Source organism: Telmatherina bonti (assembly GCF_933228915.1).
Source record: "Telmatherina bonti genome assembly, chromosome: 22".
Lineage (NCBI taxonomy): Eukaryota > Metazoa > Chordata > Actinopteri > Atheriniformes > Telmatherinidae > Telmatherina > Telmatherina bonti.
This window is the reverse complement of record NC_136631.1, coordinates 30,856,483-30,878,075: the sequence shown is the minus strand read 5'-3', so window position 1 is coordinate 30,878,075 and position 21,593 is coordinate 30,856,483. Positions and strand designations below refer to the sequence as shown.

The 21,593-nt window shown below is 43.3% G+C and overlaps 1 protein-coding gene across 4 annotated transcripts in view; it reads left to right on the top strand.

Moving 5' to 3' along the window:
* The window catches only part of LOC306772563 (protein jagged-2-like), a 68,331-nt gene that overhangs the window by 41,696 nt on the left and 5,042 nt on the right, over positions 1 to 21,593 (top strand). Inside the window, exons 1-21 of one of the 4 annotated variants that reach the window (XM_079262094.1) lie at positions 1,536 to 1,593; positions 4,715 to 4,845; positions 5,112 to 5,231; positions 5,341 to 5,454; positions 5,598 to 5,711; positions 7,226 to 7,339; positions 7,905 to 7,951; positions 8,396 to 8,569; positions 8,670 to 8,820; positions 8,931 to 9,095; positions 9,340 to 9,453; positions 10,465 to 10,578; positions 11,486 to 11,599; positions 11,685 to 11,801; positions 11,951 to 11,978; positions 13,261 to 13,346; positions 13,822 to 13,935; positions 14,487 to 14,602; positions 14,706 to 14,966; positions 15,119 to 15,250; positions 20,916 to 21,075. In XM_079262094.1, the coding sequence (XP_079118220.1) occupies positions 1,586 to 1,593; positions 4,715 to 4,845; positions 5,112 to 5,231; positions 5,341 to 5,454; positions 5,598 to 5,711; positions 7,226 to 7,339; positions 7,905 to 7,951; positions 8,396 to 8,569; positions 8,670 to 8,820; positions 8,931 to 9,095; positions 9,340 to 9,453; positions 10,465 to 10,578; positions 11,486 to 11,599; positions 11,685 to 11,801; positions 11,951 to 11,978; positions 13,261 to 13,346; positions 13,822 to 13,935; positions 14,487 to 14,602; positions 14,706 to 14,966; positions 15,119 to 15,250; positions 20,916 to 21,075 (2,494 nt within the window). In that variant the 5' untranslated portion in view covers positions 1,536 to 1,585. Of the gene's footprint in view, positions 1 to 1,535; positions 1,594 to 4,714; positions 4,846 to 5,111; positions 5,232 to 5,340; positions 5,455 to 5,597; positions 5,712 to 7,225; positions 7,340 to 7,904; positions 7,952 to 8,395; positions 8,570 to 8,669; positions 8,821 to 8,930; positions 9,096 to 9,339; positions 9,454 to 10,464; positions 10,579 to 11,485; positions 11,600 to 11,684; positions 11,802 to 11,950; positions 11,979 to 13,260; positions 13,347 to 13,821; positions 13,936 to 14,486; positions 14,603 to 14,705; positions 14,967 to 15,118; positions 15,251 to 20,915; positions 21,076 to 21,593 lie in introns of those variants that run through there. The other 3 variants (XM_079262092.1, XM_079262091.1, XM_079262093.1) reach the window with 3 other exon arrangements.

Here is a 21,593-nt window from a genome sequence, read left to right as displayed (position 1 = left end):
GGAAAGCTGGGAGCAAAGTGAAATTTGGGTTTTTAATGTGGAACTGATCTGTACAAGCAGACATGGTAGAGCGTGAGCTTAAAAAGTAAATCCACACACACACACACACACACACACATCACAAAGCCAAAGGCTTGGAAATGCCAAAGGTAAGACAAGCGAGGAACGTTATGGTTTGTTCATTTGCAGGTTGATTCAGTAAAGAACTCGTAATAAAACAACAGCGCTGACATTTCAACTTGAAAATGGCCAGAGGATTTCCAAAGAGAAACTCCCTGGAATGCGTCTAAACATGTGATGAGGAGTTTCATCGCTATCAGCGATATACACACACATGCACGCACATACACCACATACACACATTCCTGAGAAAAGAGAATAACAGCTTTTTTTCTTACTGATTGTTTGGGTAGAGCCCAAATTTCTAATGATCCACTGGGGAAAAGAAACGAAGCATTTCTTATCTTCTCTAGGATGAAAACAACATTAACTGAGTAAGACCTGCTATTGTACAGCTGTGTGTTTGAAACAATTCACCCCAACCTTCCTGTTTTTTTACCTCCCATAGGAGTTTACAGATTAAATGGAAAAATGCTGAAACCATGAAACAAAACAGTTAAAAAAGAATGATTGCGTTAATAAACGGATGTCTGTATCAGCATCACAAAGTCTGTTTATGAGGAAAGTTTAGATTTGTTTGCTCAGAAATCATCATGATGGTCGAGCTGTAAAGATCAGAGTATCATTTTTCGATATATGAAGCCTGTTTAGTCTGTGGCTTCATATGCCGTCGGATTCAAAGCTCCAGGAAAAGCAAAAATAAGTTTCTCCTCTGTGGAAGTAAAATGTAAGTATGAGCTCAAGTTAGAAAGCTGCTGAAACAAAGACTGAAACGACAAAAAGTCTGAAACGGTGAAGCTGTAATGAACATGATTCTTAAGGAGGCTGAATTTACTTGTCAAGTTAAACTGGGAAAATGAAAAAGAGAAAGAAGCTGGGAGTTAAAGAGCGACAGAAGCCGTGAGAAGAAGAAAGAGAGAGGGAGAAAAAAAGCATTTCAGCCTGGCAAAGAGAAACTAAAAATGTGTGTTTGGTATCTTGTTTCTTACACACAGCACATTCACAACCTACTCTCCCTCATGTGACACTACTAAACATGTAGCTAGGCAACAGCAGGCTAAGTCCGGCTGCTGGATTTGGGTGCAAGACGTTGCCAGTAAATAATTCAGTGGTCTCACACGCACGGCCAGACTCTCCAGCAGCCCCCTCTACCTCTCTGCCCCTGCCCACCGTCCTGTCCTCTGGGTGTGGTGTGTCTGAGGGGCAGCATCGGGCCGGGTATTTGTGGGCAGGCAGGGATATTTTCGTTTCTGGCTGGTCCCCACGGCCCCCGTCTCCGCTGATGGGATGGCAGCAGCCCGACGACGGGGCTTGTGGGTTATGCCACCCTTGGCTTGTTCCTGCCCGAAGCCATTTCCATGCTCTCCCACACTGCAGACAGACAGACTGTCCACACCGCCACCGCTGCTGCACGGCTGACAGTGTGCAGGACGTTGTAGCAGACCACAGAGCCGGGCTACTCCGCATGAAGCGGTAAACAATGCAGAAACCGGTCTCACACACACACACACACACACACACACACACACACACACACACACACACACACACACACACACACAAGCCATGCTGCTGCAAGATCTGATTAAGTTACGTCGTTACACATGCACTTAAAATCATTGTTCTACTTTTCTGTTTAGATTATTAAAACCTTAAACGTAAACAAGAACATCATTTTAAATCAGAAAACAATTTTTTTTCAGTTTTTCACTTTTTGGTCTGTTTCACTCTCAAACATTGAAATACTTTGAGCTCAAACATGTTTAAAATCAGAAAACTTACATGAGGAAAAGTGTAAAATGAAGGTGATTTGTGCTTTGGGCATGTTATGCTTTTGGAATTTGACAGTTTGGAGAACTTTGTGGGATGTGGTTCAGTACCAGGTCTCATCAGCGTGGTGCCTGCAGTCTGTCACCGCCCTCGGCTTCTCGGCATATTACAGCACACTACAGCTCACTACGGCGTAGTACGCCACCAGCCCCTTCATCGGCGTCTATTTTGAAGTATTTGTGAGAGTTGGAGGCGGGAGGAGGTGAGGGTGAGGAGACGGAGATGGGTTGCTTCCCAAAATAGCCCTGACAGAGAAATGACAGGACAGGTGGGGCAAGGTTACCGCTGGCCTTGGAGTGCTGCCATAAACCAACAGATTAGCTAACCCCTTCGCAGGCCTCCCCTTCAAGACGACTAAGCTTCTTCCACAAACCAGCCACTCATTCCAAGTTTGACCTCAACGCAGCTCACGACACAGAAAGACATGCAACACATGAGAAGGCTGAAGGGATGCGACTGCAACAAAGAAAAAAAGAGGAAAACAACAGACAAATGTCACTTTTCTGCTTTTCTTACTGCTGTTGTTTCAAGTCCAGACTCAGTTACTTCACTAAGGTGGTACTTGTAATCAGTTTTAATAGTTTTAAATGAGAAATTTTATTGTAATAAATAGGGTTTAACATTTATTTATTTTTACCCAGTTTAACCATTGGAACTTCATTAAACATGTTTTCTTCAAAAGCACTTAAAAAAAAGAAAACAATACAACAATGCAGCTTATGAAATGTGATTAAATCATGTAGTGAATAAAGAAAGCTTAATTCAGAGGCTTCTTCAACGCACAATGTAACGCAGCCTGTAACACACAATGTAACGCTCCATGTAACACACCATGTAACGCACCCTGTAGCGCACAATGTAACACACAATGTAACGCACCCTGTCATGCAGTCTGTAACACAGCCTGTAACGCACCCTGTAACGCAGCCCGGAAACACAGCCTGTAACACACAATGTAACACAGCTTGTAACGCACCCTGTAACACAGTCTGTAACACACCCTGTAACGCAGCCCAAAAACACAGCCTGTAACACACAATGTAACACAGCTTGTAACGCACCCTGTAACACAGTCTGTAACACACCCTGTAACGCAGCCCAAAAACACAGCCTGTAACACACAATGTAACACACAATGTAACACACAATGTAACACACCCTGTAACGCAGTCCGGAAACACAGCCTGTAACGCACAATGTAACACACCCTGTAACACAGCCCGGAAACACAGCCTGTAACACACAATGTAACACACCCTGTAACGCAGTCCGGAAACACAGCCTGTAACGCACAATGTAACACACCCTGTAACGCAGCCCAAAAACACAGCCTGTAACACACAATGTAACACACAATGTAACACACCCTGTAACGCAGCCCGGAAACACAGCCTGTAACACACAATGTAACACAGCCTGTAATGCACAATGTAACACACAATATAACACAGCCTGTAACACACCCAGTAATGCAGTCCGGAAACACAGCCTGTAACGCACCCTGTAATGCACCCTGTAACAGAGTCTTTAACACACCCTGTATCGCAGCCTGGAAACACAGCCTGTATCACACAATGTAACACACCCTGTAACGCAGTCCGGAAACACAGCCTGTATCACACAATGTAACACACCCTGTAACGCAGTCCGGAAACACAGCCTGTATCACACAATGTAACACACCCTGTAATGCAGTCCGGAAACACAGCCTGTAACACACAATGTAACGCACCCTGTAATGCAGCCTGTAACACAGCCTGTAACACACAATGTAACACACTGTAATGTAACACAGCCTGTACCACAGTCTGTAATACAGCCTGTCATGAAGCCTGTAACACAGCCTGTTACGCTGCCTGTAATGAAACCTGTATTGCAGCCTGTACCACAGACTGTAACTGTAATGAAACCTATGACGTAGCCTGTAACACAGCCTATATCTCAGTCTGTAAAACAGCCTGTAATGAAGCCTGTTACGCACCGTGTAACGCACAATGTAACACAGCCTGTAACACACCCTGTACCACAGCCTGTAATGCAGCCTGTAATATAACCTGTTACACAGCCTGTTAACCTGGAACTTTTTCTGACGCCAAGCATGCCTTTATGTTACTGTACTACGTGAAGGCATGAAAGTTTTTTCACTTATTGTCTCTCGTTTTCATGTCCAAGACTCTGTTGACATTGATTGTTGATGTCAATACAAACAAGTGAATGACTTAAACTCAAGCTGATGGATTTTTTCAGATTTTGTATGTTTGTTAGTGCGATAGTATAACCAACAAATACATATGAATTTTAGTTGTATGATTGTTGTCGGTAGGTTCAACAAAACAGAGAAGAAACTGACAGAGGCTGAAAGGATGTAAATGGAGAAGGGCACAAATAAAAGGAGAACAATGACAAGAAAGTTAGAGGATAGAAAAGGGGGAAAGAGAAAAGGCCCTGGGTTCGAATTAGGAAGCTGAGCTGCTACAAGTGGGAGTCTGAATTCCCATGACAGTAGTAAAGTCGTGCATCAGGGGTCTTTCCAGAAAGAGGAAGTTTTCATCTTATTCTCTTACATTTTATCCTAACATAACAGCTACACAACCAGCAGAAACATGCTCCTGTCCCCATGCTGCTAATAAACAATGTCTGCCATGAGTATGTCTAAACCTAAGTTTGGCTAAGGTTAGTTATGTTATTTCTTTGACCAAGTCAGAGCTTGTGTGAGTTTTGAATCAACGATAACTAATAGATAAAAACTGTCTTTGTGTTGCAGGTGTAATTATGGCTGGCAGGGCGTGTTGTGCGATGAATGCCTACCGTATCCCGGCTGCGTCCACGGTACCTGCGACGAGCCGTGGCAGTGCAGCTGTGAGAAGAACTGGGGAGGCCTTCTCTGTGATAAAGGCCTGTTTCTTTTTGTTTTTCCTGCACAAAAAATACTTCATCTCCTTCTCATCTTAAATTCTTGCTTGTTGGAACTGAATTGAGATTTTGTGGACTTCTTTGTTTGAGCAACAGTATCTGTTTCAGGGTTTCTCTGAGGTTTTGTTATTACCTCTCATATTGAAAAGAATAAATACCAGTTGAATTTATGCAGAAAATGGATGAGTAGGAACAAAAATGACTGCATTTGGGTCATGTAGTGTCTAATATCTATATTTGCTGTGCAGATCTGAACTACTGCGGGACCAATCGGCCCTGTAAGAACGGAGGAACCTGTATGAACACGGAACCAGATGAATACAACTGTGCTTGTCCAGAAAGTTATTCTGGCAAAAACTGTGAGATCGGTGAGTCTGTGCACTAAATGCACAAGTGAAAGAAGTGTCAAAGCACATTTAAGCAGACTTAATGAGACGTGGAGTAAATCAGGTGTAATATTTATGACTTTGTGTCCAGCGGAGCATGCCTGTGTGTCTAACCCCTGTGCCAACGGAGGGACATGCCACGAAGTCCCTTCGGGATTTGAATGCCACTGTCCTGCTGGCTGGACCGGGCCAACCTGTGCTAAAGGTAAGAAAGGGAAAATATTCCTCACTTTAAATGATGTTTGAAAAGCTTAATGTCCAGAGATTAACCCCAATGAACTTAAGGAGGAATTTAAGACTGCAGTACATTACCAGTGTTTTAAATCCAGACATGTGATATGATTTCAGACACAGATGAATGTGCCTCCAGCCCCTGCGCTCATGGCGGGACCTGCATCGACATGGAGAACGGCTTCGAATGTCTCTGTCCTCTGCATTGGACAGGCAAGACCTGCCAGATCGGTACGTCTCCCTGTGTGTCCCACTCTGGTAATTCATGTCATGTAAGCGGAGACAGTAATCCAGACGTCTGAGCAACTGCAGATTTATTTGCTGCTGAAAACCACAAGAGTTTGTTTTTCCAAGCCAAATAAAGCAGTTTCTGGAAGTCGTCTGGAAATATGTGTCATTTTGTTTTGTTGTTGTTGCTGTTGTTTTAAACGTGTTGCATGTTTGATGGTTTGCTGGGACGAAGCTGGAAGTGGTGTGTTGTCATGTGTTTAAGCTCATTCCAGGAATCCTATTTGCTTGCTGAGTTACAGCATATGTAGATGTTTGGCTTAGCCGTTGTTTTATTGCAGCACAGCCCTTATAGTCACATGTGTTGGGGAATAAGCATGCCCAGCAGAGATACTGGCTGGGTATCATCTGCAGCTCAAGCCAGGTGACTTGAGTAAAGCTAAAAATAACCTCCCGCCTGGCAACTGCTAGCCTTGGGACCAAATATACTCTGTTGGGGGGTTATCTTTGGCTCCAGACAGGGCATAACAGAAGAGTAAGTACGCTACGGTGAGGCAACTCCTCAGCACAATCCTCACCCCTTCCCTTAAACGTCTTCCAGGAAATACTTTTAAAACTGTAAACATGTGCAGAGAGAAAAAGGAAAAGTAGCCGCTGCTGTTCTCAGTGTGTCTCCTTCCAGTGGGCTGGGTGGTACCTGTGGGAGAGCAAGAGGAGACGCGACAGTGTGGGGAGGGAGGCTTGGGGTTTTGGGAAAGGGTTCAGGGTGTTTCGTTTCAGCAGGCCAACAGGTGCCGCTTACCTCCTGGGAGTAGTATTAATGCAGTGTGTTGGTTATAGTGGGCGCGGCGGCGCAGCGAGCGCTGCCTCTGAAACTGACCACTTGGAATGCTGCAGGTTGGCCTTCAGGGAATGCAATAGAGAGACATTAACCCTGAGGGACGGAGTTAGGATAGAGAGGAGGAGGCAGGGTTTGTCGGGTAAAGGGCTGCAAGAAATAAATCCCTTCTCATCAGGAACTTTGCGCAGTTAATATTTCAACAATTTTACATTTGAAAAGAGTTGTAAGGAGTTTTAAAACTTTAAGTTTTTAATATTAATCAGTCCATTTTAATTTTTAGCAATGTGTCGCCAATTGTAAAACTGTGCATTTGTAAAAAAATATAGAATAAAAACATAGTATATATCCAAAGCAGAACATAAAAATAAGAATGTAAGACAAGAAAACCTGGAAGAAAATTTACAGCATTTCTTATAACTTCTTGAAATATTTGTGGATTTGCGATGAAGAAGGTCACAAATCAAAACCAAGAAAATAATTTCTGGGCTCCGCTAGCAGTTTACATAACTGCTAGCGGAGCAGAAGAAAAAGGAAAACGAAGAATGAAACGCCGGCCTGTGTCTGGGAGGGAAGACGTCAAACCTTTCGGTGTGATGTTAGCTAAGATGCTGTGCTTGGTGACGGGGCTTCTTGGCTCTCATTCATTGTCTTTGTGTCTCTCGTCTCCACTTTTCAGACGTTAATGAGTGTGCGGGGAAGCCTTGCCTCAATTCTTACTCTTGCAAAAACTTGATTGGTGGATATCACTGTGCCTGCTATCGTGGATGGGTGGGCCAGAACTGTGACATCAGTTAGTATCAGCTCAGAAAATAACTTGTAATCTTCAGTCACTTTCCACCTGCCTTCATCACTCAGAGCTGCAACGTAGCACGCTAGTTTGCTAGCACCTGTTCCACTAGCATCAGACGAAGGGTTTCCTTCTAAAAATTTGTGACTTTACAGTTTCATGTGGGCGTGTTTTCAGCTAACCGGTTAGCTTTGAGCAAGCACAACCTCTGCTGAACAACAACAAGAAAACTGTGTAACTTGTCAATGAAAGAAGGAAATCCATTGAGTTGCAAGTGGAAGAGAAGCGAGTCAGTAAAGTGCTGGGCTATAACTCTACTTGTGTAGTTTCTTCCATGCCTCTCTGATCATACCTGCCACAAGCTAGGTAACTGCTGTAGACTCTGACTAAAACTACAACTTCTTTCCAAACTTTCTGAAATCTCTGAATCTGCATCACTTCAGGCATGGATCACTCTGCTTTGATTGCATCGACCACTTTCCCGTAGCGGCAGCATGTTGCACCATAAGTCTATGTTCTGTTTTTCCATTTCTCAACATCTCTTTGAAACCTTTTGATTTCTCTGCAGATATGAACAGCTGCCATGGACAGTGTCAGAATGGAGGAACATGCAAGGTGAAGTCCTGGCAGTTTTATTTATTTCAATTATTTTAAGTGCGGGAACTAATTTATTCTGTTTTTCCAACTAAAATTGGAAACTGTCTGTTTTTTATTTACATGTCAGTGAAAAGCAGCGATATCTTTCTTCGTCAGATTCAGATTCAGTTTTGCATTTTGCATATTTAAAGTTTCTGTCAGGTAATAAAAACTAATGAGGTATAAATTGCTTGGCTGAAGATGTCTGTGGCTAGATGAGGTTTTTGACCCGACAGCTTCGAAACGATGTCTGTTCCTCACTCGGAGCAAGTCCAAGTTATTGTCTAAAGACCCATAAATATATCTCAAACATACAACATGTGAAGCGGATTTAAAGTTTTGTCTAAAATCCCTCAGAAAATCCAAACTTTAACAGTCAATCGAGTGCTTGGTTGACTGACTGGTTTTACGTCTTCACATCAGGACATGGCCAGAGGCTACCAGTGTGTTTGCCAGCCAGGTTTCGTGGGTCGGCACTGTGAGGTTCAGAGGAACCGCTGCTCCAGCAGTCCGTGTAAGAATGGCGGCCGCTGCCATGCCTTGCTGGACAGCTTCATGTGTGAATGTTCAAAAGGCTTTACGGGTGCAACATGTGAGGTGAGGTCTACATGCAGTGCCTCGATTAAAACAACGTAATAAATCTACTTTACTTATATTTTGCAGAATGTTAAAATGCATTCATTTTTTTTTTCTGAAGGTGCAGAATGATCGTTGCAAGCCAAACCCCTGTCAGAACAAGGCCCAGTGCCACAACCTGGTGGGGGACTTCTACTGCAGCTGCCCAGATGACTACGAGGGTAAAACCTGTTCACAGCTCAAGGACCACTGCAAGACCAACAGATGTCAAGGTAACACATAACCTGAAAACTTCAGGATGTATTTTTTGAAAGCTAGAGACAAATACTTCCAAATCTCTGCCCTGCTAATCGTTTCCTCATATCATTACCGTTACTCCAAGTGATCGATAGCTGCACTGTCGCTGTTGCGACCAACGACACCCAGCAGCGGATGAGGCACATCTCGTCTAATGTGTGTGGACCACATGGGCGCTGCATCAGCCAGCCTGCCGGGAACTTCAGCTGCTCCTGCGATCCGGGATTCACAGGCACCTATTGCCATGAGAGTGAGTCATTATTAGCTTCCCACAGAGACACACGCTTGTACACACACACTATATTTATCATCACTTACCGTCACTGTGAACCACAAGTCTTATAATAATTCAGACTCCTGTTTCACATATCATCACTGTTTAAGTTTGGTTTATAGCAGAAAGAAGACACAGCAGGAGGAAATCCAGAGCCAATATGAACAGCTTTTTATTTGTTTTATTATTTTTGTCTCAAATGTCCACTCTGTCCCTGCAGACATTAACGACTGTGCATCGTCCCCCTGTAAAAATGGAGGCACTTGCATTGATGGAATAAACTCCTTCCAGTGTTTCTGCCCGGATGGCTGGGAGGGCAGCCTCTGCGATGCTGGTGAGTGTGTGGGTGTAACCAATCTGAGCAATATCGCAGGTATCTACGCTTGTTCACCAAGTTGCATAACATCAATACAGCTTATTGGTTTTCTTCCGGAGGAAAATCTTCTTAAATTGGCATAACACCAATGAAATAATATTAAATGCATTGGATTATGATGGAGTGAATTGAATTACGGTTGGATTACACTGGCCTGAATCCACCTGGGGGTTTTTATAGGCTGTTTATTTGTTTACTTCTTTAAAGTGCCTTGAGATGTGGAGCTTGGTTTGTCTTGTGAAATCCACATTTTAGGAATAAACTGAACTGAATTGAAATCAGTGATACTGAGACTGTCAGTTTCATTAAAAAGTCACATCATAGGGAGAATGCTCACATTTGCAGATGATACTGTTATTTTCATTGTCTGTCTGTTGGGAGAAAAAATTACCTTAATGCAGGATTTTTATTAGTTGAATAATCAATCTGTTGTTTGATTTTAATTATTATTTGATTAATAATTAAAATTTTTCAAATACAGTTTAGCTTCTTAGTAACACTACTACCGTACAGTTTGACTTTTATGTAAATAAAGCTCCATTTTTTATATATGTAGATTAAGATTTTTAGTCCTTTTTCTCGCTGAAAGTTTTTTTTATTTAGTAAAGTTTACAAGTTAGGTTTTTTAAATTGTTTTGATTATTTTAATTCTTAAGTTACCAATTTTTTTTTTTTTTTTTTTTTTTAGCAACATTACCTGTAAGACAGGAAACATGGTTTTACTAATATTTAAATTTGTGATAACAAATAAATAAAAAATGTTTACCTTTGATGGACCTGTTCAGGGTGTACCTTGTTTCCCATCTGCTAGCGGCTGGGATACACCCCCACTCACACAACTTTGCATTGGAATAAGCAGGTTATGGAAATGGATGGATGAAGAATAATTTCAAGTGAAAAAGTGAATATAAAAAGGAAGTTGGTCTGTTTTTCCCTAAGAAGATGTTGATCTGTGTGTTTGTGACTCAGACGTGAATGAGTGTGATCAGAACCCCTGTCAGAATGGAGGCCAGTGTGTCGATATGCTGAACGACTTCTCCTGCAACTGTGTGGACAACTGGAAGGGGAAAACCTGCCACTCTCGTAAGTTCCAACCTGTGTAAATGACATCATACAGTTGTCTTTTTTCCATACGTTTAACACAACAGCTTCCGAAAGGCTCATTTTATCCCCTCGGCTTTTCAAATGCTTGTATGTCTTAAAATAAACTCCCTGTTCATGACCTTACGGTACGTTGGGGTTGGTGTCTGATTAAAAGGAAAATATGACCATTCATACCAGTGTTTCTCAGTTCCTGCCCTGCATGTTTTAGACATTTTCCTCCTCCAAAGAACCTGAGTCAGATTTTTAACTTCCTTATCAAGTTCTTTGCAGCGTGTCAACAAACCTTTATCTCCGTCCGGGCTAGGGACCGGAACTCAGAAACACTGATTTCTACCTTGAACCGTCATGTAGGGTAATTTACTCCCCATTTACAGCCATACATCATCTAGCTGTCAGCTGCCATGTTCATTCACACAACTCCTGGTTGTTTAGCAACATGCTGAGTTTAACAGCTGTCAGAGTGACTGAGTTTTTTGTTTTTACAATATAGTCAGAAGAAATGAACAAATATCAAAAGTAGATGAATAACAAGAAGCTGGGTTACTCTTCCAAGAGTCGCAGGGAGGAGAGGTAATGGTGGATGTGGGTTATGATGTGTATACCAGGTGCTAAAAGATGCTGGGTCAGTACTCCGCTGCAGGTTGTTGCGCAATGACCCGGCCAGCACAGACCCTGGTGTCACGATGAAGTTTCCTCCTGGTGTGAAAAAGCAAAATAAAACACCAGTAAATGACCCCTCTCTGTGGTTTTAGGGTGTTGGAATTCTAGTGTTATGTATTTACTAGAAGTTTACCCCCCCCCCACTCCCAGATGTAATCTGCGGTGCTGAAGTAAATTCATATAATACAAATGTTTGTAACGTGTTGTCTGTGCCGCCCGCATCCAGGTGAGAACCAGTGCGACTCCAGTACGTGCAGCAATGGAGGCACATGTTACGACCACGGCAACACCTTCCTGTGCAGCTGCCCCTCAGGGTGGGGGGGCAGCACCTGTAACACAGGTCAGACACCAGCTGTACGCGCAGTCATAACGCTGTTTCATACCTTACTGCAGCCTGGCAGAATAAAGTTTCATGTTGTTTTCAGCCAAGAACAGCACGTGTGACTCAGGTCCGTGTGAGAATGGAGGAACGTGCGTTGGGGGGGGAGACACCTTCACTTGCATCTGCAAAGACGGCTGGGAAGGACCTACATGTGCACAAAGTATGTCACCTTTACTTAACTCTGATGTGAACATCCACAGTTAAAAGTAGCGTTTTACTTGTTTGTATCAGTGACTGGAAGCTGATAAAAGCCTCCTTCTCACATGGAAGTTGTCTGACTGCTACTTGCTCTCGTTCTGTGTCTTGCAGATGTTAACGACTGCAACCCACAGCCATGGTAAGACCCTTTTCTCGCTGTCACTTCTCAGGAATCCATTCATTTGAACATGCCCTTCAGCAGCAGTTAGCATCCGTTTGTCCTTCAGTTCTTCATTCTTCTCATTTCTTTTAGCTTTCTGTGTCTTTCACTGTTTGCTTGTGTATGATCTCTCTGTTGCCATGGCGCCCCCTCTCTGGTGTGCGTTTTTATGGATGAGCGAGTTGTTGTGGTTTCTTGTGAAGATTGTGAGTTGATGCTGCTGATGAAATGTTCTTTTTTTAACTTTCCACTGAAAGAAAGCCAGCGGCATCACAGAACTCCAGAGGTAGAAACAGGCTTCAGACTGACTGAGAGGAGAAGCTGGTGAAGCTCGCAGCACACATATGTGTAAATCCTGCTTTACACTTCCTTGTGCACCGCTTAAACCGCCCCCTCCCCCCCGGTGGTGTGGGGTGGGGTCTCCAGATCCAGTAGCTCAACATGCAGGTTTTTTTTTATCAGTGTAAACACAGTATTTTTAGCGCTGGTTTAAGTCTGGTGTTTTTTAAAGCATCTGCAGCAGATTTGGATCTTTTTATTTCTGCTTTGAAAGGAACTGAAGCTCCAGCTGTTTCTTTTTATTATAGACTATTATTGTATTCTTTGCTGATGCATGTTGTGGAATGAATGTAAGTGAGATTTACTTTATTAAATCACTTATTTGCTACAAAATGGACCATTTGAAACATTTCTCTGGCAGAATCTGACAAGTCCAGCATGACTGACAGGTGGACTAGTGGTGGTTTTGGTTTAAAGAGAAGGAGTTAGACGTGGGGGCAAGACACTGAACTATTCATACCCCTGGGTTGGGGCTGCTTGTAAGGAGCAGAGTTGTGTAGGCGTGAGGGGGGGGGGCTCACTATGTGGTCTGCATGGATTTACATATGAAGTCCAGACATTGATCTGGGATCAGCCTGAGCTTCAGCCTGCTTCGTCCTGAGCGTGGGACACATGACTGCCACACACACCCACCACACCAGCTTCCTTCAGATCCATCAGTTCTCACACACACCTCATTTTGTTTCTTTTTTCTAATAAGTTGGAAATGTTTCTGTTTTTTCTCTGATTTCACAGATTTTTGTAGACAAGATAATTCACACAATGATGTAGTCAGGTCTTATTTGTCGCTCCTTTATCTACTGAAATGGAAGAATTCCCACATTTCCAACAGCTGAGATGTTTTTTACAAACTTATCCGGAAGAAAAGAAGAATTTTTTTACAGTCGGGATGAAAGCAGGTTTGGTTCTGTCTCCTCTGCAGCTACAACGGCGGCAGCTGTGTGGATGGTGTCAACTGGTTCCGCTGTGAATGCGCCCCTGGATTCGCCGGACCGGACTGCCGCATCAGTGAGTCCCTGGGAACGGGGGTCAGGTGGGCGGGGGGGTCAGAGGTGAAAGGCCACGGTGGGGGAGTGTGAGCCGATTGTTTCAGGGCGACAGATTAGGAAGCCTTTTAGGAAGACGGTCTTAACCTCTCACCTCTGCACTGAGCCGAGGTCAGAGCTGAGGTTCGTCAGACGGGTCAGCGCGCTCTCCCGCGGCCTTCGGGGGGAGAAATCTCTTCAGAGGAGCCTTTTCAGAACAGAGTGTTATCCATTTGAACCGTTTCAAACTGCTATGAAGCCATTGTGCAGAAAGCGATTCTCTGAATTCCTTTAGTCCCTGAAGATCTTTGGGACATTTTTACGGAGCTGGGTTTCTCCTTGGTGCCTGTCGTCAGTCTGTCCTGTCTCTAAAGAACATGAAATAGTCTGGACCCTCACATCTAAACTTCAAATATCTGGAACTAACAGCTCTCCACTTTCTGTCCGTCTTTCATCAGACATAGATGAGTGTCAGTCGTCTCCTTGTGCTGAAGGTTCGACCTGCGTTGACCAGATCAACGGCTACCACTGCGTTTGTCCCCCAGGACAAGCTGGACCTCGCTGTCAGGACTGTAAGGACGAGTCCCACACAAAGATTCAGCACTTTGTTAGAACTTGAGGAATTTAATTCTTACAGAAGAAGTCAGATCAACAGAAATGTGATTTTAGTCGTAGCTCTGTGTGTGTGTGTGTGTGTGTGTGTGTGTGTGTGTGTGTGTGTGTGTGCATGATGAGCAACTTGTGTGTTCTGAATCTGCTTGAGGCAAGAAGGGATTAGATGCCTGAAAGTCTTTATTTATGAGCCTTACACACGTCTTACATGGAGTCATAAACCTTTAAACCAAACCGTTTATAGCTTGAAAACCCAGATAAAAGGTGTGTGAGGGCTCCTGAGAGAGAATCCATCTTTAGATGTTTGGTTTGTTCTGCGGTCATTTTGCAGAAAAACTTCTTTTCTGTGAATATATTTAAGAAATGAGGAGGAAGCTTGACATTGAAACGTTTCTGCAGCACATGAACAGTATGTGAAACTGATGAAAAAGTCTGTATGAGACCTGAGACTGGATGTGAGGTGAAGGTTTCTGGACCTTCAGAGACTAAAGCTGCCTTTTCTTCTGTCCAGTCATCGGTCTGGGGAAGTCGTGTCGTCACGCGGACCTCCAGTATCCTCACGGCAGTCGCTGGGATGAGGAGTGTAACACCTGCCAGTGTGTCAACGGGAATGTTCACTGCTCCAAGGTTTCAGAGATGATCTCATTGTTCAGTTTTTGGGTTTTGTTGTTGACAGAAGAACCCGGTTCCGTTGCTCCATTCCAACCTCGGTGAATCTGTGTGTTTGCAGGTGAGATGCGGCCGCCGGCCCTGCATCCTCCAGAAGGCTCTGCCGCCGGCAGACACGAGCCCTCAGTCCTGTCCCGGAGGCCACGAGTGTGTTGAGCATCAGTTCCTAACCTGCTTTTCACCACCCTGTCATCAGTGGGGTGTGTGTTCAACACCGGACCCCCCCACACCTTTGCACACCCAGTGTGAGCCTAACAGTGGTTACCTAGACAACAGCTGTGCTCACATCACACTCGTCTTCAAGAAGGACAAAGTTCCCCAGGTGAATGATGTGCCCGTGTTCCCTTACTGGGAAGGAATCAGCTGCTGTCACCAGAAAGGATCCGCCTTGCTGGGGCGGGACTTTTTCATTGTCTGCGTTTTCAGCAGTCTGTCTTATGTGTGTGTGTGTGTGTGTGTGTGTGCATGCAACAGAGCACCACTGTAGAGAACATCTGCTCGGAGCTGCGGTACCTCCCTGTGACTCGTACATTGGCTGAGGAACGAGCGCTTCTCATTCTCTGTGACCTCTCCTACTCCACAACTGATGCTGTGGAGGTTGCCATGGTAATTACAACACTTGCTTGCTTATTAAATTAAATGGAAAATCTGTGAAAAACACATATAGACATATATGGAGTTGGAGTTAAATATAGTTCATAACCATTTACTGAAATATAGTTCAATTCTACATCTCAGAAAATTAGAATATTGTGAAAAAGTTAAATTTTTTTCGTCACTCATTTCAGACTCTGAAACCCAGATTTTATATAGACTCATGACACACAGAGAGAAACATTTTATACATTTATTTCTTGAAATTTTGATGATTGTGGCTTATAGATGATTAAAAGCCAAAATGCAGTGTCTCAGAAAATTAGAATATTACATAAGATCGATGAAAAAAAGGATATTTTAAACAGAAATGTCAGGCTTGTGAACAGTTTGTTTGTTTCCATGCACTCAGTACCTGGTTGGGCTCCTTTTGCATGAATTTCTGCATGAATGCGGCGTGGCAATGGAAGCGACCAGCGTGTGGCGCTGCTCAGGTGTAATGGAAGCCCAGGTTGCTTTGATAGCAGCCTTCAGGTCATCTACATAGTTGGGTCTGGTGTGTCATCTTCCACCTGACAACACCCCACAGGTTCTCTACTGGGTTCAGATCAGGAGAGGTTATTGGTCAATCCAGCACAGTAACACCGTGGTCATGGAAGCAGCTTTTGGTACCTTTGGCAGTGTAGGCAGGTGCCAAGTCCTGCTGGGAAATGAAATCTGCATCTCCATAAAGCTTGTCAGCAGAAGGAAGCATGAAGTGCTCTAAAATGTCCTGCTAGATGCTGTGTTGACTGTGACCTCCAGAAAACCCAATGGAGCAACACCAGCAGACGACATGGCTCACTGACTGTGGAAACTTCACTCTGGACTTCCAGCAACATGGATTCTGTGCCTCTCCACTCTTCCTCCAGACTCTGGGACCTTGGTTTCCAAATGAAATGCAGAATCTGCTTCCATCTGAGAACCAGTCCAGTCCTTTTCCTCCTTAGCCCAGTAAGATGCTTCTGTCGGTGTCTCTGGTTCAGGACTGGCTTGACACGAGGACTGGGACATTTGTAGCCCATGTCTAGGATCCGTCTGTGCATAGCGGCTCTTGATGAGTCCAGCTTCAGTCTACTCCTTGTGAAGCTCCCCAAAGTCTTTACTGGATGTTGTTTGACAATCCTCTCCAGGCTGCTGTTATTCCTTCTGCTGGTGCACCTTTTCCTTCCACTCAGCTTTCCATTAATATGCTTGGATCCAGCACTCTGTGAACAAGCAGCTTCTTTAGAAATGACCTTTATGACTTTCCCTCCTCGTGGAGGGTCAATGATCGTCTTCTGGACATCTGTCAGGTCGCCATTGGACTCAGACTGAGACCATTTAAAGGTTTAGGATACCTTTGCAGGTATTTTGAGTTAATGAGTTGATCAGGGTGTGACAACATGACTTTTTAAGCTTGAGGTTTTTCACAATATTCTAACTTTCTGAGACACTGCATTTTGGGTTTTTATAATCTATAAGCCATAGTTATCAACATTTCAAGGATGAAATTTTTTAAATATTCCACTCTATGTGTAATGAATTTATATAATATGGGTTTCACATTCTGTAATGGGTGACAAAAATGTTGAATTTTGTAACAATATTCTAATTTTCTGAGATGTACCTGTACATCAGTACAACATGCAACACCTTTAAAAGCATTTTGATGTACAAATAAATGACATAATTATTTCATGTAAATTATTTTAATAAATGGAAGTAAAATATTTATAATTTTTGTGCCTACTGAACTCAGGTGCATTTAGATGTATATTGACACACACATCATCCACCAAACTGTAGTGTCCAAGTTTATTTCTTTTTTAAAAACGTGAACGTAATCCATCACTGCAGATTGCTTCCAGTAAAACTGGAATCTTTTTCTAGTTTTGCTGTTTTCTCTCTTTGTTCCAATGAAGACAAAGAGGTCACAGAAACAAAGAGGAGGGAAAGACATTTGGAGCTTTAATATCTGGAATTTATTGGGTTTTTTGGTGAAACAGCTCGCTGATCCCTCTGATTCCTGTACTCGTTTTTATCTCACATCGTCTGCTCGAGTTGTTGCTTTGACCAGCTTTGTTGTCCTGTATTTCCTCCCTTTCTCTCCTGTCAGCCCGTTTCTCTCGGCCACCCAGACTTGATGGAAATCAGTCACTTTAGAGGTCTAAGCTTATAATAGAGGGGATTAGTTCTTGTTCCTCTGATGTTTGTGAGCCTGTTCTAAGCGATAGATACAGGAAAAGGAGTGGCAAGCCCGACATCCACCCAAAACCCCACAACAAGGCTTCATTTCAAAACAAACAAAACATATTCCCACACATGGTGCACTCATGTTCCAGGAACATGTCAACACTCATTTCTAACCATTGCTGAAATTTAAGTATAATTAGCAAATGTTAAGAAATGGAGTTTCAGGCGCAAGCGAGAGGTGCCTCTGTATACATACAATAACTTTAAAACACGCAGAAGTGCTTCTGCATGTTATAAAGTTATTGTAAGAAGGATTAAGACAACCTTCCAATATGTTGACACACTAAGGCTGAGACAAATGTATTGCACCAAAACTCTACTCAACAACTCTAAGAATGAACTGAACCCAAATAGTTGATATGCTCAGTGGTATTAAGTCTTAGCATTCTGCATGTTTTCACAAGCTGTGGAAACTGGTCCATAGAGCTCCACTGTGTCCATGAGCTGTGAGCAGCAAAGACACTGGAGTTGAAGTTAAATATGGTTCAATTCCACATCATGAAGTTATATAAATCATTTTAGCACCAAATGTAAAATATATTAGGAACTATCTGTCATCTTCCTTCTCTCATTCTCGAAAAGCTTTTCAGATGGACGAGCTAAAGCTAAGCTACTATTAAGCAAGGTTTCCCCCATCTAAACCATCTCTAAAATAAAAGAAAATGGACAAGCGGTTTGAATTACACCTCTGTTAGGGATATTTGACATTTTCCAAAATGCAAAAAAGCCCTTCAATGCAAGGTGCTGTGTTCTGAACATGCCGTGGTATTATTAACTATGTTATCCAGACTCGGTTAGCATAACCACGAGACAGAAGTGCCATTAAACATTTAAGTTTGAGTGGATTTGGACGGAGACGGATGATGTATAGATGAATGGATGGATGGATGGAATAATAATATATGGATGGATGATGGATGGATTGATGGATTGATGGATGGCTTGAAGGATGGATGGAAGGATGGATGGATGGATGAATGGATGATGTCTGGATGGATAGATGGATGGATGGATGGATGATGCATGGATGGATGGATAGATGTATGGACAGATGGATGATGTATAGATGAATGAATGGATGATGTCTGGACGAATGGATGATGTCTGGATGGATAGATGGATGGACGAATGGATGGATGGATGATATATGGATGGATGGATGATGTCTGGATGGATAGATGGATGGATGGATGGATGAGGGATGAATGGAGGGATGGATGGATGATGCATGGATGGATGGATAGATGTATGGACAGATGGATGATGTATAGATGAATGAATGGATGATGTCTGGATGAATAGATGTCTGGACGAATGGATGATGTCTGGATGAATAGATGGATGGACGAATGGATGGATGGATGATATATGGATGGATGGATGATGTATGGATGGATGATGGATGGATGAATGGATGGACGAGCGGATGGATGGACAGATGAATGAATTGATGGATGGCTTGAAGGATGGATGGAAGGATGGATGAATGGATGATGTCTGGATGGATAGATGGATGGATGGATGGATGAGGGACGAATGGAGGGATGGATGGATGATGCATGGATGGATGGATAGATGTATGGACAGATGGATGATGTATAGATGAATGAATGGATGATGTCTGGACGAATGGATGATGTCTGGATGGATAGATGGATGGACGAATGGATGGATGGATGATATATAGATGGATGGATGATGTATGGATGGATGATGGATGGATGAATGGATGGACGAGCGGATGGATGGACAGATGAATGGATTGATGGATGGATGGACAGATGAAAGGATTGATGGATGGATGGATGATGGATGGATGGATGGATGGACAGATGAATGGATTGACGGATGGATGGATGGATGGATGGATGGATGGATGGACGAACGGATGGATGGACAGATGAAAGGATTGACGGATGGATGGATGGATGATGGATGGATGGATGGATGGACAGATGAATGGATTGACGGATGGATGGATGGATGGATGGACGAACGGATGGATGGACAGATGAAAGGATTGACGGATGGATGGATGGATGATGGATGGATGGATGGATGGACAGATGAATGGATTGATGGATGGATGGATGGATGGATGGATGGACGAACGGATGGATGGACAGATGAATGGATTGACGGATGGATGGATGGATGGATGATGGATGGATGGATTGATGGACAGATATCTGTTTTCTTGAGGGAATGCATTAATTCATGTGTTGAGTGAAAACCTGTGGTGAGGATGATGAGAATGCCGCCTGCTTCCTCGCCTACCTGGCTTACAAGCTAAAAACGACATTTACAAGACATTTTACATCAAATAAAACTTCTACTACTTTCTAGAGATTTAACTGCACACACATCCTCCATCATTAGTTTCATGTCGTCAGCTGAGCCCTGTGGCCCGGCGCGTCGCTCGGTCTGGAAGGCGGGGTTAAAGGTGTGTGAATGAGCTGCTGATTTCTTCAAGAAAAGAAAAGAGGAGTGTTTGTCCCCGGGCGAGCAGGGAGCACAGCTGGCCTCTTCCCAATTGTTTGTCCTAATTGAACCACACAGCACACAGATAATCCCTCTCTGTCCCCCCACCACCCTCTGCTCTCACCCTCAGCACCTTATTAGGCAATTAACTTCACCTTCAGTGGTCTCAACAGGGGGGCTGTTCACAGCGTGCCAGATGTTAGGTTGAGAATCTCTTTTATTCTGACAGATGAATGTTTTTTTTTTTTTTATCCTTTTTTGTTGTCCTGCAAAGCCTCAGGCAAGACTTGGGCCATTTACAAAATGGTGCTTCTTTTCTTTCTTCACTGCAGTGAGTGAATCTCACTAAACCTGATGGTTTCCAGTCATCAGCCTGAAAAAGCTTTCAGGAAGACAGGTTCCTCGTCATGATATTAAACTTTTGTTTATCGTTTTTATTCATATGTTAATTTCATTGGTTTCAGAACTTTGCTGATTTAAAATGCTTAATAAATTAAGTTTGTATTGTAAACGCTGGGGGAAAAAAAAGTCAGTGAGAGTCTTTTGCAAGTCACTGGAGCAGGATGTGATGATCAAACAAGAACTTCTTAAACTGACATTTGGTCATTTGAAGGAGTCTCTGTGTTTTTGTTGTTTTAGTCCATATTGTAACAGACAAAGTTCAATCTGAACTGGATTTATTTCCTGCGCATTTATACTGGGACACGGACCTCGGTCCACTTAAATATCCACCTTCAGGCCGTAGCTTGGTTCAGCTGCGGTTATAAAGACAAAAGGATTCGGAATAAGATGTGAAAAATGCAAAGCAGGGAAACTTGTTTCTGTAACTTTAACTCAGTTCAAGCTAACAACTTTCAGTTTTAACATGTGAAATGAGGTGCAACTAAAAGATAAACCACTCTCCTTGTCTTCATCCTTACAGTCTTATGAGCAGGATGGACGATCGAAGGACAGTGACTGTGGACAAATCCAGAATGCAGCCAGTGCCATCACTGGTGCGCTGTCCAAACGCCAGAACAGCAGCGTCATTCTTGCCGTGGTGGAGGTCAAAGTGGAGATGCTGGTGGAGTGCCCTCCTGTTGGTGAGTCACTCGTTGCTGGTAACAAAGATCCTGTAAAGCTACAGTAGGTAATGTTGCTCAGAGACATTTTTTTACTCTGGATGAAGTGGTTCCTCGTCCTGATAGTAGTCTATACATTCTGTAATCATGAACAATAAGAAATATAGTTAGACCCCTCAGTTTACTGTAAATCTGTAAAAACTCAGACCAATCCAAACGTTCCGACCCAAATGGAGTTGTTCATTTCTTATATTCCGTAAGCTTCTTCTCCCGGCTCCCCTCCTCCCCCTCCAGCAGTGCATACCTGATAGCCACACCCTGCATATAAACAGCGTGTTAGGATGAAAATACAAAGTAGTGAAGAAGAAACTTGGAAGGCAAACATGGCTGAGAAAATGCAGGAAGGATTTCCCGACCCGGCTCGGTTTATTTGCCTCCTCCTGCTAAACAGCCGAGAAAGAAAAAATCGTTGGTGGAAAAAACTGCGAATAAAAAAGCCTCGGATCACGCAAGGAGCGGAACCAGAGGGGGAGGAGCCA